At 37.5% G+C, this 16979-nt stretch overlaps 1 protein-coding gene across 2 annotated transcripts; it reads left to right on the top strand.

The window, feature by feature from the left end:
• Positions 1–38: 38 nt before the first annotated feature.
• On the top strand, positions 39–15596 carry LOC116294553 (peroxisomal acyl-coenzyme A oxidase 3). 2 transcript variants are annotated; one of them, XM_089033032.1, is made up of 16 exons: positions 42–647; positions 1101–1178; positions 1529–1618; positions 2101–2333; positions 2486–2692; positions 2949–3021; positions 5079–5201; positions 5682–5802; positions 6329–6451; positions 7054–7164; positions 7726–7811; positions 8157–8225; positions 8377–8512; positions 9066–9133; positions 13771–13857; positions 14298–15596. In XM_089033032.1, exons 1-16 carry the CDS (start codon positions 246–248, stop codon positions 14409–14411), a joined length of 2121 nt encoding a protein of 706 aa, XP_088889158.1. In that variant the 5' UTR covers positions 42–245; the 3' UTR covers positions 14412–15596. The 2 variants fall into 2 exon arrangements, 1 of the variants encoding a protein (XP_088889158.1); XR_016120258.1 differs by lacking the exon at positions 9066–9133 and having other exon boundaries at positions 39–647.
• Positions 15597–16979: the final 1383 nt, after the last annotated feature.

Genomic DNA, 16979 nt, shown 5'->3' with positions numbered 1-16979 from the left:
ATAGATGGCAAAATATTTTAAAACAATTTTTAATTTTTTTAAATTTGGCAATCAATACTAGCCCTCCCCTCCCCTAAAGTGGTTATTCACCTTGAACGACCTTTACATAATATTTCTCTGACACACTGATTTAGCTAGTGGTATTACTTACTGAATTTCTCGTATTTCATTGCTTTTAATAAGTTGTTTTTCCTAAAACTAAGCCTTCCACAGGGAAAAACAACTCTTCTTCAAAATAGACAGCAATGTCAACTCATTTAGATAGTTCTTCAGCCAAAAACCCGTTGTCAAACTTGAAAGAAAATGGCAGCTTTGAGCCAGGACCTTTGGACTTGTATAGACAACAAGCATCTTTTAACCTCACAGAAATGAGACATTTTGTCGACGGAGGAGAAGATATTACTGAATTCAAGGATAGGCTATGGAAAATCATGGAGAAAGACCCCATATTTAGTCACGAAAAAGAGAAAGGTTTATCGCTGGATGGTAAGAGAAGGTTGGCACAGAGAAGGTGCAAGAGGGTTTATGAGCTGGACTTCTTGAATGACGAAGAGTTTGCTGATAATCCTTATAAGAATCAAGCTCTGACAGACGTTTTAGGGAGTTATGACTGGGGCGTATCTGCAAAGAACTCTTTAAATGCGTCGGTATGTAAACTTAAATCTCTTTACTGTTCCAATGGTAATAAAGGACGTAGACACACCACCCCAGGATAAAACTGTATTGCTTGGTAGTCTGTGGTGTTGAGAAAAAGAGAGTGGGAAGGAAAAGTCCCAGACTGCCGAGCAGTCATACAGACTACCTCAGGATGTAATTCTTGAATCCCTTCTAATATTTCTACTGCTCGGAAAGTTTAAAATAATGAATGATCAATGCCAGGCCAGACATGGTGAGTGACCCCTCTCCTTTCCTTCCCCTTCCCCCAGCCTCCTCGCCCCAATCCCCCTCCCCTTCCCAAAAGTTGCTACGCAGGCTACCCTGTGTATCCCCTGTGTATTATTTTTGGGGGGTGGTTAGGGTTCATGATGTTTGTAACCAATTCACTGATAATAATTATACATGTAGTGCACTTGTCTTTAGCAAATTTTTTTTTCTTTTAGATGTTTTCTCGTTTGCTTAGATTCCAGTCTAAACATGAACATATTCAAGAGCTTGGAGAGAAAGCCAAAAGAATGGAGGTGTGCATATACTATAATCAGGATCTAGTTTGCTTTGAGGACTTGTCTTTAGAGACTACATTATTTTATGGGAGAGCTGACTGTGTGGTCATCTTATGAACCTTTCATGATGTCCCTTGAGTAACCGCAAAAGGTTTTCTCTAAAACAACAGCCCCAAGTTGAGGTTGGGTTAAGTACTTCAATTTCAACCTTGACTTGGACCCAACGTGTTTGTTGGATAACTCAATAGAATTCAGGAAAGGCTTATAGAATATTTCCTGTTGTTTTTGCCCCTAATGTGAAGTCCTGCACAACCCACCACCAACACTAGTCTCATAGTAAGTTTAGCTGTTTTCTTAATTCTACATAGATATTTGGCTGTTTTGCCTTGACTGAGTTAGCCCATGGTAGTAACACAAGAGCAATGCAGACTACAGCAACATATGATCCAAGAACCAAGGTATGAGAAGTATAAATTTGTATTTCATACATAGCTAGAAATAATTTCTCTAATAAAGACTTCAAGTATGCATATCAAGCACTTTTCTTATTCAAGCAAAGGTGATGTTATAGATCACACTTAGTAGTTACCTGTAGTATGAAACAAACTAGGGGTGTCAAAACCCTGCCTTTTGACCCCTGGTAGGATGTTAGTCTGTCATAGGCTATCCCCAGCTTCTCCAGCACCTTGCCATGTATGCATCTCCAAACATTGAGCTAGTACTCATTTATACCCCTGGGTGGAGAGAGTCAATGAAAAAATACAGAATCTTGTAATTTCCCAATCACTTTTGAATCACTTGCCAGGAGATCATCGTGTCTATAATCCTTATCTTGGCATTGCCGAAAAAATACTTAAGAGAAGTTACAAGCGAAGTATTAGGTTTCCCTAATAATTTGTCTTACTTAAATCAAATGGTGCAAATTTTCCAATACTTGTAGGAATTCATTATCAACACACCAACATTTGAAGCCACTAAAGTCTGGGTGGGTAATCTTGGAAGGACAGCCACCCATGCTGTGGTATATGCACAGTTATACACCCCTGACGGCACCTGCCATGGTCTTCATCCTTTTGTTGTTCAAGTCAGAAGTACTAAAGATCTCAGAGCTAAGCCTGGTGTGACTGTGGGTGATCTTGGGGAGAAACTTGGGCAGAACTCATTGGACAATGGGTAAGATTAATAATTAACAAATCAAATTATAGCTTATGATTCTTCTTAAGAGTATGCATGAACTTCATTCAACTCGGGTTTCGATTCAAGTGAAAGCCAGCCTTTAAGATTAGACGTTATAGATAGTTTCCATTCTTATTTTCTTGAATCAGTTTTGCTGCCTTTGACCATGTGAGAATCCCCAGAGAACATCTCTTGAACAGCGGCAGTGATGTTACCCCAGATGGTAGATATGTGTCCCCATACAAGGATCCCAATAAGAGGTTTGGTGCAGCTCTGGGTGCATTGTCGAGTGGACGGGTAGGAATAACAGCCATGGCAGTCACCAATCTGAGGTCATGTCTACCAATAGCAATAAGGTACAATAAACAAATAATAATAAATAATGAGCAGTGTAGCCTCCTCTGCAGGCAACTCTATAAACTCTCACATACTATATCTCTCTAGTGAGCGGGCTTCCTTTTCCAGTGAAAAACGAGAGTGCTCCTTCTCTCTCCCCCCCCCCCCCCCCCCCCTTGTCTGGTTTTTTGTTTCAATATATTCTGTTTTGTATAGAGAGGGCTAATAGTAATCATTTCTAAAGAGTTTTATATTTTAAAAAATGTCTTATTTTAGATACTCTGCTGTGAGAAGACAGTTTGGACCCCCAGGAAAGGAAGAAATTCCTGTTATTGAATACCAAATGCAGGTAAATCACTGTCATGTTATTGATACTTATTGGTAAGGTATCAATAGGCTTTTGAGGATCTTAAAAGATGGTCTTAAAAGATCTTTTAAGATCCTCAAAAGATGTAAAGGAAAATTTGACTGCTTAATTTAGGAGATGCTGTTCATCCGTGACCGCCATCCAACACTTTATATGCAATCTGACTCAATTAGATCAAAAGTCATTGTTTGACTTTGTGAATTCGTGATAATAGCATGTCACAAGAAACAGGCTAGATGAGCCCCTGCAATCCGCGTATAAAAAGTACCACAGTACTGAGACAGCGTTGGTGAAGGTCCAAAATGATATCTTACGAGCTATCGATAACAAGAACTCAGTGATCTTGGTGCTTCTTGACCTCTCTGCTGCCTTCGATACGATAGACCATGAAATTTTACTGTGCAGGCTCTCGTCCAGATATGGAATTGCTGACAAGGCTTATAAATGGTTCAAATCGTATCTTACTGATAGAATACTTACAGTTCATGTTCTGGGTGGTCAGTCTACTGAACGTATCTTACAATCTGGTATTCCACAAGGAAGTATTTTAGGGCCAGTGCTTTTCTTGCTGTATATAGCACCACTTGGAGATCTCATGAGATCATTAGGCATTGACTTTCATCTTTATGCCGATGATATGCAGCTATATATTTCTTTTAAAACGTCTGACCCAGGCGAACTGATTACAGCAAAGTCAAAGATTGAAACTTGTGTTCGCACATTGGATAAGTGGATGACTGCGAATAAGCTAAAGTTAAACAGCAAAAAGACGGAGATATTGGTGCTATCTGCTCAACATCGCCCCCCTCCAACTCTAACCTCTACTGCTGTATGCGATGATGTTATCATTCCATCCTCAAAGGCGAGGAACATTGGGGCTATCATGGACTCTAACTTAACTATGGAGGCGCATGTAACAACCATCTGTAAATCTGGCTTCTATTATTTAAGGAAAATCAGCAAGATAAGGAAATATCTCAGCTTTGGATCTGCAGAGATATTAGTACACGCTCTGGTTACGTCTCGATTGGATTTTGGAAATGCACTGTTACATGGACTACCAAACACTCTGCTAGAGCGAATTCAGAAGGTTCAAAATGCAGCAGCACGAGTAGTTACCCTAACAAAGAAAAGAGACCATATAACACCTATAATGTTCAAGCTACATTGGTTGCCGATCAAGGAAAGAATTAAGTATAAGATACTGCTAATTACTTATAAGGCTTTAGCTGGATTAGCACCACAGTATATTACTGATCTTTTAGAAGTTTACACACCTAGGCGTACTCTAAGATCAGCATCAGATAAGAAATTAGTAGTTCCAATTTATAACTTAGAATCGTATGGCAAACGCTCATTTTCTATCTCTGCGCCTATATTATGGAATGACCTGCCACAGAATATAAGACTATGCCAATCTTTAGAATGCTTTAAGTCTAAATTGAAAACGCATCTGTTTAAATCGGTATATAGCGATTTTATTTAAGCCACGTCAAAAACTAGAGCACTTTTTGATTATTTGTATATTTTTAGGAATTATTTAGGGATATTATTGCAAATTTTATCAATATTTTATTAAGTAATTTTAAGGTACTTTAGCTCTTGATTTAATTTTTCTTTTTTAGGTCTAGTATTTTTTAGGATAATTTAGTTTTGAATTTATTGTAAAGTGCCACTGGACATTTATGGAAGAGGCGCTATATAAGAAATATTTATTATTATTATTATTATTATTATTATTATTAATACCCATTGTTTGTGAAATATTTAAATAGTGAGACGAAACTTTGGTTATTAAACCTTGACAATGGAGTCAAGATGACTCCGAAACGTTGGATTTTAGCATTAATTTTCGTTATAAGTACATTTTCAAAATCTGTAAACATTTAATATATTAAATTAAAGAAAGTCATTATTTTTGAAAGCAAAAAATCATCTTAATAATTTAAGATTTGTAAATTAGAGTTTTTGAGCTACAAAATTACTTTAATGTTAATCTGTCCTCAGACCTCAAATATTGTTTATTTATTTTTTTATAGCAATGGAGATTGATTCCACTCTTATCAGCTACTTATGCACTTGCATATTTTGCCAAGACATTCTTCATGGATTTCGTAGAATTTCAGATTGCAATAATGATGGGAGAAAATGGTGATCAACAGGTGAGTACTCCATTATTTATTAAAATTATATGTTACAGTAAACTGCGGAGCACCCTAAAAAATGAGGGGGGGGGGGGGTGTAGGGGTGGCTTAATTTGGAAAATTGTCAGACTAGTATAGTATTGATAAAGGGGCAATAGCCTCTGACGCAGTCATTCTTAGGGCCAATTAACATGGTAAGATTATTCCCTCACAACTGTCATGTGCAACATGCCATAAGTTATAGCTGCCATAAGTTGTATTCTGTTATACAGTTGATTTACATGAATCTTATATGAAGCATGTTGTCATTTATGTTAGTCAGCATGTTGTACATGACAGGTGCGTCGAAAAATGGTACGGTCTAAATCTAGATTTTGTTTGGTCATGTTGTCATGGAGCATTTCTCGAAGTTTTGTTGAGTGAGGTGGGCAGAGAGTGTGAATGTTATTATATATTCTAATACATTGAGAATTAATCATTGTCTATTTTGCAATGAAGGCAGATCTTGGTCGTGAAATCCATGGATTATCATGCTCATGTAAACCCTTGGCAGGATGGGTTGCAAGGGATGCTATTCAAGAGTGTCGGGAAGCCTGTGGAGGCCATGGTTACCTAGCAGGTATGCACTATTTATTAATGGCATTATAACTGGGAATCAATCCTAATTTTTTTTTAAAAGTTCAAGTATCTTTTGACCAATAATACCATCCCAAAACATTAAAAAATCTTGATTTTTACTTACTAAGGCACTTTATAATCCAAGGGTTTTACATTTCACTTTGAACACAGCATACAGCACTGTAAATACTAAGTCTCATAACTTTTTTGACAGTGCGACATGTTCCACTGTGTCCATTCAGACTGACCTTTTTTACATGTTAACCAGTAAGAGATTCTTTCATTTGAATAACATTGTGTTAAAGTTCGTTTCTGCAGCATGTGGGTTTGACCTTTCAAACATCATTCTCAACTTTCTGGGGGGAGGGGGGGTGGTATCACTCAAGTGTTAGTCTCTTTCACAGTTGTCATTCCCTCTGAGGAGGGCTTGGGAGGACTGGGAGCAGCACTAATTATAACCATAGGGGTCTCACTGTTGTAGCATGCAACATACTGTAACTGGTTTGCAACCAATCTTGTTCTGATAGTAAACCAGCTTGGGAAGCTCCGTGATGATAATGATCCAAACTGTACATATGAAGGTGACAACAACATGCTCCTTGGCCAGACCAGTAACTATCTTCTCTCTCTGCTTGAGTTAAGACAGAAAGGTTAGTAGAAAAAAATAAATGGTACATCTCCAATTATCCAAAAAATTTTTGAAATTATCAAAAATATTTGAAGTGTCAGAAATTCTATGATGAGTATAGTGTACATGTATATATGTAATCTGCCTGTAATATATAACATCGCGATCCTTCTGCGAATGACCCAAATTAGACAAATGAATAAGTCTCATTTATTACAATTTACATACAAAATTCGATTTCCACGATGAATGATATTTTTCATTCCAAAATATAATCCGTCTGTTAACCAACAGACAGATTTGAGATGTAAATGTAAATGTGAATGTAAATCTTTATAATTGCTTGACACTTCATAATGAAAAAAGGATAGTTTGAAATAAAAAAATAAAAAATGAACTGCTGGACATTTAATATTATTATTTCCTTGGCTCCCTGCCAGCCCTTAGATTTTCTAGATCTACCCCAGTTATACCCATGACTTGAATTCTCATTCCTAAATCATCTGATTGAAATGCAAGAATCATTCTTGCTAGCTCATTTTCCCATTGCATTTCCCATTCTTTCGAGCTTCCATTTTATTAATGGTGGACGAATTCCTTCATCATTCGTATTGTTTTATTCAGGACAACCCATCTCGTCTCCTCTACACACGGTAGATTATCTAAGCGATGCCAATCAGATTCTACAACAGGTATTTAGTGCCAAAACAGAGGATGAATGCCGTAACTTAGATGGTAGGTTATGATATGACACCCAGGACCATCTTGATGCTTATGGTTTACGCGCTTTCCATTTACGCGCTTTCCATTCACATAATCTTGAGATCGTACAATTTTCCATTCCATAGGCATGTGCCCATGAAACGTTTGAGTTTTGCGACGATGTTACGGAAACACTTAGACTGACGTCCACCAAAAGCTACTTCGTCGCGACAGCTAATTGTACGATTCTGCGCGTGTGAATGGAGAGTGCTGTTCAGTAACTAATGTTGAAAAACAATGAATATAAGATTTATTTTTATAGTAACTACTGAACAACAATAAGATAATGGTTTATTTTCACAGTACTTTAAGTAAGACAGATTATAAGTACATTTTCACAGTAACTACAGAAAAATAAAAACAACAACAAAAAACAACAACAAAAATGAATTTTACACTCACTTTTCGTTGATCCACCAAAAATGCTTGAACGTAGCACCGTGAAGCACTGTCACGGTCACGGCACAGAATGTTTGTAGGTTATGAAGCTGTTTGTATTTTTCCTGATCTACTGTATATCTGCTCTTGTACTAGTGTTGCTCCAGGCATACCAGTGGTTGGTCTGTTACTTGTGGTTGGAGAGTGGATCAAAATATAACCAACAATTAGCCTTTGGAAAGGTATGCTAAAACTCTGCAACAGACGCAGTTGGAATAGCTGTTGTTGTTGTTGTTGTCAATGTCATTGCTGCTATATTTTCTTGTTATTGCTGGTGTTATTGCTGGTGCTGTTGTTGTTTGCTGTTGTTGTTGCTGAAGTGTATGTTGTTGTTGTTGCTATCGCTGCTGTTCACGTAGTTATTGCTGCTTTTATGTTGTCATGGCTGCTGCTATTGTCGTTATTAATTGCTGCCGTTGTTGTTGTAACTATTGCTACTGTTGTTGTTGTTTTTATTGTCACTGCTGCTGTTATTTGCTGCTCTACTGTTGCTGTTGTTACTAATATTCCTTCAATTCCTTGATCAGGAGCCATTTTCTGCTAAGAATGACAGTCAAGTTTATTTCTGCCGTTCCTTATCATTGGCTTACGTTCAGGTATGTACGATGTCCCGATTATCGCGCTCAATAAATGGCTGAATAAGCTTCCCTCTTCAGCTGTAAAGACGTTTATTATCACGCATCGGTTGCACAGGAAAAATTCTGCTTCTTTTAAATGAAAATAAATAAAAAATTCTTTTTTTTTTAGTGCGAGGTACTTCGACGCTTCAGGGATGCCTGTCAAAGTGAAGACACACCTGAAGGTCTTCGCCCTGTTCTTAAGAAGATGTGTTCCTTATATGGCTTGTGGTCCCTCGAGAAACACTTGGCTACACTCTATGAAGGTAAAAAAAATACTGTCGAAGTGATAATATTTTGTGTTAATTTTGTGTTGAGCCCACTATTCAAATGAATGATTTGAGCAATTCTAAACAAGAATGCCACGAAGAGCACTGTCTTCACGTAAGAAACTTGTCGAAATGGCTTTTTACACTGAAATGGCTTTTTACACTGAAATGGCTTTTAGGCCGAAATACTTTTGACACTGAAATGGCGTTGACACAAAAATTGCTTTGCACAAAAATGGCTTTCGACACTGAAATGTTCTAGAATGCTTTATCGCGCAGTTCAAATTGGCATTTATGAGTTTATAGCTTGCACTGAAATGGCTTTCCGTAAGAAGGTTTTGTCGTTAGAAACGGTATCACTGACATACATGCCTAAAAAGCGACACTGAAATGGCTTTCCCGCAAAAAGGCCTTTTCGCCACATCTGCGTACTTGCTCACAACACTGACTTTCCAGTTGCTTTCTATGACTTTCCTTGCATACTCGTTGTGTGCAGCCTTTAAATGGCTTTCCCTATTAATGAATTGAACAAAAATGTTTCTAATTGCAGGTGGATACTGCATGTCAACTAACGATGCACGACTCATTAAGAGTGCTATAATTACCTTGTGCTTTGAGGTATTTATTTCAGATTTTCTCTCTCTTTGTTCCTTGATCTAGATTCAATTTGCCGGAATTTTAAAATACTGCAATTCTTCTCTGGCAACATTTAAATATGCATAATTACAAACCGGTTGGGCTTCTGCTCGCTCTGAATATTTTGGTCATTTTATCCCTCTCTGACGTTCTTTCCGATGCCAATTACAATGAAAAGGTCTCAAGAGTTAATTTTCTCTATCCTGCAATCAAACTGGTTCACGATATCGAAGTAAATCCTGGACCTGGCCAGCGAACAAGAAACAAGAGCAACAACGTCAAAATCGCTCACCTCAACGTGAGATCACTCAAGCATAGAGAGCATTTCATACAAGTTAAGGATACCGTTATTTCCAACGATTTTGACGTGTTTACTATCTCTGAAACATGGCTGGACAACTCCGTTTCTAATTTAGAAGTCGAAATTCCCGGCTACGACGTTTTTAGAGTAGACCGTCAAAATAAAAGAGGCGGCGGTGTGTGTTCTTATGTGAAGCAGAGCTTCAAAACTAAAGTGCTTAATGAAATCTCTGGCATATCAAATGGCGAGCTACACCAACTTTGGATGGAAATTAAGGTACGCAGTTTTAAGTCCTTTGTGGTCTGCACAACCTATCGACCTCCTGGATCTCCAATTGCTTGCCTTGACAACGACTTAGGACCAAGCCTAATCTCTGCATTGCTACTAAATAAACCAATTTACATACTTGGAGACATAAATTGCAACCTATTACAGTCCGACCTGCCTGATTCCCAAGCACTTATGAGCTTCTGTTCTACCTACAACTTGAATCAGATAGTCACTCAACCTACTCGTATTACTCACTCCACCGAATCCTTAATCGATGTAATTCTTGTGTCAAATGCAAAACATGTTCTCGACACCAAAGTGCTATCTTCATCGATAAGCGACCATGACCTTGTTTACGCTGAGCTGGGCTTGAAAAAGCCGCGCACTCAAGCTACCTTTGTCACTACGAGGACCTTTAAAGAGTATTCCCCGGATAAATTCATGAATGACATTGCACTCGCACCCTGGTCAGTCCTAGATGTTTTCGACGATCCTGATGACAAATTGTACGCTTTTAACTCAATGTTTAATAACATCCTAGAGGAACACGCGCCAGTGAAAACAATTCGCATGCGAGGACGACCAAATCCCTACATTACTGATGAGATTCGCAATTTGATGGCAACAAGAGATAATTGGAAGCGTAATTTCAGGCAAACTAAAGACCCATTTGCCTGGTCTGCGTATAAGAATTTTAGCCGCGAGGTCAAAAGAGAAATACGCATGGCGGAGAAAGAGTTTGTGGCACAACAAATTAAAGAAAACAAGAACAACACTAACAGCATGTGGAAAGCAATTCGTGGTTGCATCCCCAAAAGTCTGCCTCTCAGAAAACATATTCAAAGGACAACGAAATCGTAGCCAACGAATTTAATATTTTCTTTGCAAATGTCGGCACAAATACAATTGAGAAAGTTAACGCCTTGGCAGAGCAATTCAAGTGTGAATCCAACAACAGCACGTTCGTCCCTCGAGGGTATCCCGAGTCCGAACAATTCTTCTTTGATAATCGCGTGAGTCGTAATCAAGTGCAAAAAATCATTAACTCAATGGCTTCAAACAAAGCTCCTGGAATAGATAAGATTCCTCTCCACGTTATAAAAGACTGCCTCCCTGTCATCTTACCATCGATTACTTCGATCGTGAACGCCACTTTTAGCTCTGCACAATTTCCCATCGCTTGGAAAATAGCCGAGGTCGTACCTATTCCAAAGGATGGCGATCACGAAATCCCAGACAACAACAGGCCTATTTCACTATTACCAGTGTTTTCCAAGGTTTGTGAGAGAGTCGCTCATGATCAGTTAACTTCATATTTATCAACCAATCAACGCTTAACATCCAAGCAAAGCGGAAATAAAAAGTGGAATTCAACCGAGACATCTGTCATCCAAACAACCGATACTATTCTCGAGGCCATCGATAAGAAACAGCTTACTGCTACTGTGCTGCTCGACATGAGTAAGGCCTTCGATAGCATTGATCATAAAATCCTTATGACAAAACTGCAGGACGTTGGACTGTCACCTCTAGCCATTCAGTGGTTTCGCAGCTATCTTACTTCACGCTATCAAGTCGTCAGAATCCAAACTGCAGTCTCAGACCGTTTGCCTATGACCTGTGGTGTACCACAGGGAAGTATCTTGGGTCCATTGCTTTTTAGCATATATATAAACGATCTCCCAAGCGTTCCTGAACATTGTACTACTCAATGTTACGTTGACGACACCAAATTGTTGCTTACTTTCAATCTCCAGGACCAACAATATATTGTTTCAAGACTTAATCAAGACCTTTTCAGAATAACTAATTGGACACTCGACAATTACCTACTTCTAAATCCCGACAAAACTAAACTTATCATCTTTGGGAGCAAAGTGATGACTGCTAAAGTGGAAGATTTTCGTCTAACGCTACTGGGAAAAGAACTTACACCTGTCAAGTCAGTAAAGGATTTAGGAGTTCTCCTTGATTCCAACTTGACGTATAAAGATCATGTACAATCGACAGTGTCTAGTTGCATGTCGCGTTTGGGACAGATTAACCGAGTAAAACATGCCTTTGATCAAAACACTCTAAAAACCATGATAAATGCCTTAGTTTTCAGCAAGCTCTACTATTGCTCTAATGTGTGGAGCAATACCACTGAGAGTAACCTGAACAAAGTCCAAGCTGTGCAGAACTTCGCATGCCGTATCATTAGCAACAAAAGAAAGTACGATCACGTCACGCCTATTCTTAAAGAGCTACGATGGTTACCCGTCAGACAGCAATTACACTACCGTAATGCAATTATGGCATTCAAATGCATGCCTGGGTGTGCCCCTGATTCCTTATGCTCGCGATTTATTCCAAGATCAAGCATCACGCAGCGTACGACAAGAAACTCGCAAAAGCTGCAGCTCCCTCTTTGCAGAACGACTACTGGACAAAGATCATTTTACTATAGAACTGTCAAATTGTGGAATTCACTAGACTCTGCCCTTAAGTTGAGCTCAACCGTGAAAGACTTTAAACGGACATTAAAACAACATCTTATTTCAGATTTTCTAAAACCTTAATGTAATTTAAATGTACAATTTATTTATCTATTTATTTATTTACTTTATTCTTTGATCTTTTCTTTTTGCTTCTTATATAATTATATATAGTATTATTTTAATTGTAATTAATTAGGCCCTTTATTCTGAAAAGCCTTATAGAGGACGAATAAAGTATGTATGTATGTATGTATGTATTTAACTTTAAACTAGACGCACTTTAGTTCGTTTACTCGGGCTACCATCAAGATGTCCAACTAATAATAGATATTCTAATTATATGCTTGCTTAGAGTAAAACAAAACGCTCTTGAAGCTAGCACTGGGTTGCCCAATGTGCTGGTATGCTGGAGCTTATTTAACACCTAATCGTTGTTATGTACCGCTATGAAGGAGGGGGTACTTTGAGACATTTTAGGTGTATATTTTTTAGAACTTCCGAATACTACTGATGCGGTTTTGTAGACAGAGAAAACAACGTTGAGTTACTGACGTCACTAAGTTTTAATCATACTCTCCATCTTGAAATACACAAGAATCTTGACCTGACTTTGACCTGACTAAGACTCGTCGCGTCTGAAGACATAAATATATTTATTTCAGGAACTCTAAATTCGTTTAGAAATGTGTATGAATGGTCATTTGTTTTTCGCTAACTGTTCTGAAGTTCTCGATCTCTCCATTATTGAATATATTCTTCAAATGCAATTTTTTAAAATACCCAAACCAGTGAAGTGGATTGAAACTCGGTTAGTAAAAGGATTCAAAACTTAGCGAAAAGTACTTACGGCCAAAGTTACCAGCTCTATTACCACAGTCAACCCAGTAGAACGTTTCGAATTTTTACCTTTTGAAAGGTCATGGTTAATCTTAATGTAATGCAAAAACATGCTCAACTTCTAAAATTTGTTTTTCTCTTCTAAATGCACGAATTTTGAGTGTTTTTTATTTTAAATTGGATGTTATTTGGATGTGACTGGATTGAATTGGTTGCAACCGAAATGGATTTTGCCTTTGCCTATTTTTCTATTTTTATTTTTATTTTTTTGTTGCACAATTTCGAAATAGAATCACTAGATATTTATAATAAAATAAAAATCATAGAATAAAAGCTGCAAATTCGGCGTAAAAAAAATCCAGCCAACCGAAGTCCAGTCCATTCCAGCTATGTACGGTTCCCGATTTTCCCAAATTAAAAAACACTCAAAATTCTGGCATTTACAAGAGGAAAACAAGTTTTAGAAGTTGGGCATGTTTTTGCTATACATGAAGACAATCCATGGCCTTTCAAAAGGTGAAAATTCAAATTTGATGACAATTCCGATATTTTGCAAAAACAATTCATTAAGTGGTGTCTTGAAGATTCTAAAATGGTGTCCATGTTGTTCGGGATATATTCTCCGTGTCCCTCATCTTCAGAATAGTTCTCAATTAATTAAGTTCTCGCTTGCTAAAGACTTTGTATTTGTTTGTTCTTCTTCTCTGATTTTTTAATTTTGATGGTTTTAGTTGAAGAGCGAAGCTGTTTTGCTTGCTGATGCTTTAGCTCCACCGGATTTTGTTCTCAACTCTCCCATAGGCCTGAGTAACGGTCAGGTAAGCTGTCATAATATGTGTATGTGATGCATCTTATGTGTGCAATATGATCAATTTGTATATCGATGCTCAAGCTGGAGCACAGAGGGGGTGGACCTCCTCCATCATCATCATCACCATCATGTTCATCATCACTATCATCATCATCAGCATCATCATCATCATCACCATCATTCATCATCATCATATCACTATCATCGTCATCTACATCACATCAGCATCATCAACAGCAGTCGCAGCATCATCAGTATCATGTTCATTATCATCACCATTATCATCATTACCACCATCATCATCAGCATCAGCATCATTATCATCACCATCATCAACAGCATTATCATCATCATCAGCATCATCAGCACCGCCACCATCATCAGCATCATAATCATCAAGTTTATCATCATCATCAGTATTTTTAAATGTTCGCTTTGTTCACACAGGCACACAAGAACCTGTATGAGGCAATCATGTCAGACCCCGACAGCACTAAACGTATATCATGGTGGAAAGAATGCAGAAAAATTCCTGTTCAAAAATCAATGAGCAAACTGTGATGGACGCTGATATTCTACATCTACCATAGAAGCTACCATATAACCTTGTATTGTGCTACTTCAGGTATGGCTTCAATAGAAATCAACTTTTTCTTCTTGGATGTGGTTGCAATAAAAGCAACCTCTCTTTGGCTATGATGCCTCTACTAAGCGGATTTGTCCGCTAGATCTCTACTAATCTACACAGATATAACAGATATGAAAAGAAATATTGTTCAGTCTGGCTAGGCTAACTAAAGATGGGTGTGGTTGCAAGAAAGGCAACCTCTCTTATGCTAGGCCATCTACGAAGTGGATTTGTTCGATATACTCCTCTTTTAGCAGTCGATATCATATATAATAGATGATGAACCTCTCGTACGCCAGCACCACTCACGATATAATTATGTAAATCTCATTTTATTTTTTAAGTGTAAACATTTTTGGTCAATTCACTTGTATATCTTAGTGCTAAAATAACATTTTTGGAAATTTATCGGCAAAGTTTAAATTCTCTTGATTCAGAGGTAACAGTGTTAATACTGATAATGATAGTAAGCTAGGTAAAACACACCCATGAGGCCTACGTAACACTGTGTATATTTTGTGTTAATCGTTATTGTAATTGCTACTTTGTGAATTTCAAATGAGTGCATTAGGAAAGAAAGCCCTATATCTAAAAATAAACGAGAAAATGAATTAGGCGAATGGAAGAAACACTAAAAGGGCCGGGGGGGGGGGGAAAGAGCCGGGTTTTCAGTTGAATGGGAATGAAAATTGGAATTAAGAACCTGAATGATCCGGGATAATAGCTCTAAAACAGCATAAATCATAAATAATAAAAACAATAAATAATGACACAAATTAAAAGCGTTAGTCTAAAACTAATTTACATCATACTATTTGTAACTTGGAGTAGCAGAAACGACAACACTATATAACCTTATTTAACAATCATTTTAAATGAAATAGGACGTTTGCATGATGACTTCATTGACCTCTACTACCAGACTCCCTTGCACACTTTCTTTTATTCAGTTAGTTCGCGCCAATTGCCTTACTACTTTCAATTCAAATTAGGTAATAAAAATTTAAATAAGAAAGAAAGTTCGCCAAACATTATGGTAGTAGGAGTCAAATGATGCCATCATGCAAACGTCCTGTTGAATATAAAAACAAAACACAAATAAACAGCTTTAAAAATCATCTATAAAGTATGTGTTTGCGGCTTACATGCCTACTATTTTTGCTCTTTTACTCCGACGAAGGACTAGCGTCCGAACACAGGTAGCCCAAGCTTGGTTTCTGTGGTATCCTATTATAAGGAAATGTATGGAGATTCATAAAAAATTTCAATAAAATCATTGAAACGTGAAATAAAGCCCCGAAATTTCACCCGATCATTGAGAAATAGCACTTCTTTGGCTCTTCGTGGTTATTTTTTGAATTCAGCCCGTCTTAAGATTTTTTCCCTCACCAGTAAAATTTCGGGGCTTTATTTCACGTTTCAATGATTTTATTGAAATTTTTTATGAATCCCCATACATTTCCTTATAACAGGATACCACAGAAACCAACCTTGGGCTACCTGTGGTCCGAAACGTCGGTAATATTTTCACAGTGTATAATTTACCTTTTTTATCATTACTATTTTTTCCTTGAAGATACAATACAATACATTAGTTCATACCCAAAAAAACTTCGTTCATATTTTTCTTTCTTGTTTTTTTTGTTTTGTTTTTTTTTCTTTCAATTTTCAATTTTTTCGAACTATGCTGTCGTACACACAATAGGTCGTAGTGTAACTGATTCATTTCTACCCAATACACCTAAATCCAAAATGGCGCACGGCCGAGTGAGTTACATGAAAACCAGGCATCCAAGGCCAAATGCAAATAAATAATACGTTGTCAATGCGAAGTATACACTTGTTCTGTCTTTCTTTCCTTCTTACATTCAGGATCACAAACATTTTGCGGCATCAAATTATAAGAAAATACCGTAAATTTGTAAATTTGGTCCTGGATTAGAAGAGGGGTCAACCATTATCTCCTGTTAGAATTTAGGTGGCCATCAAAAATATTTTTTATAGGTATGATATTTAGCGTCAACTGAACGTCTATTGTTTGGGGGGTCACTGAAAATATGTCATGTTTTTTTTAGGGGGAGGTGGGGGAGGCACCCCAAAATACAATTTCAAGATGTAAAATCCTCATAGCCCCCTCCCCAACCCATAAATTAGAAATAAATGCTAATGCTTGGAACATTTCTGCATTATTCATTACTCATATTATTTAACACGACATGAAAGAGGCGTACCCAAGAGTTCTTGAGTAATAACCAGGGCGAAGAGTGGATAGCGCTATCCAACGGATTTATCCTTATCCAATGGATAATTCGATGCTGTTATCCAATCAATTTATCCACTGGATAGGATTCGCAACCTGGCCCATCCTGTTATGATAAACTTTGAAATACTTTGACCCCCTCGTGTTAGTCTGACCAGAATCCTCAGTTACAGTTTAATAAAGTCTTTTTAAAACCTAACGTTTTTCGGGGCTTCCCGTTTCTATGTCACCATTAATTCTC

The sequence above is a fragment of the Actinia tenebrosa genome, unplaced genomic scaffold (genome assembly GCF_029948245.1).
Source record: "Actinia tenebrosa isolate PJP-AT-01 unplaced genomic scaffold, QUT_ActTen_1.0 PGA_scaffold1__47_contigs__length_23844297, whole genome shotgun sequence".
Classification (NCBI taxonomy): domain Eukaryota; kingdom Metazoa; phylum Cnidaria; class Anthozoa; order Actiniaria; family Actiniidae; genus Actinia; species Actinia tenebrosa.
Note: the sequence above shows the minus strand (reverse complement) of the source record. Positions and strands in the feature narration are given on the sequence as shown.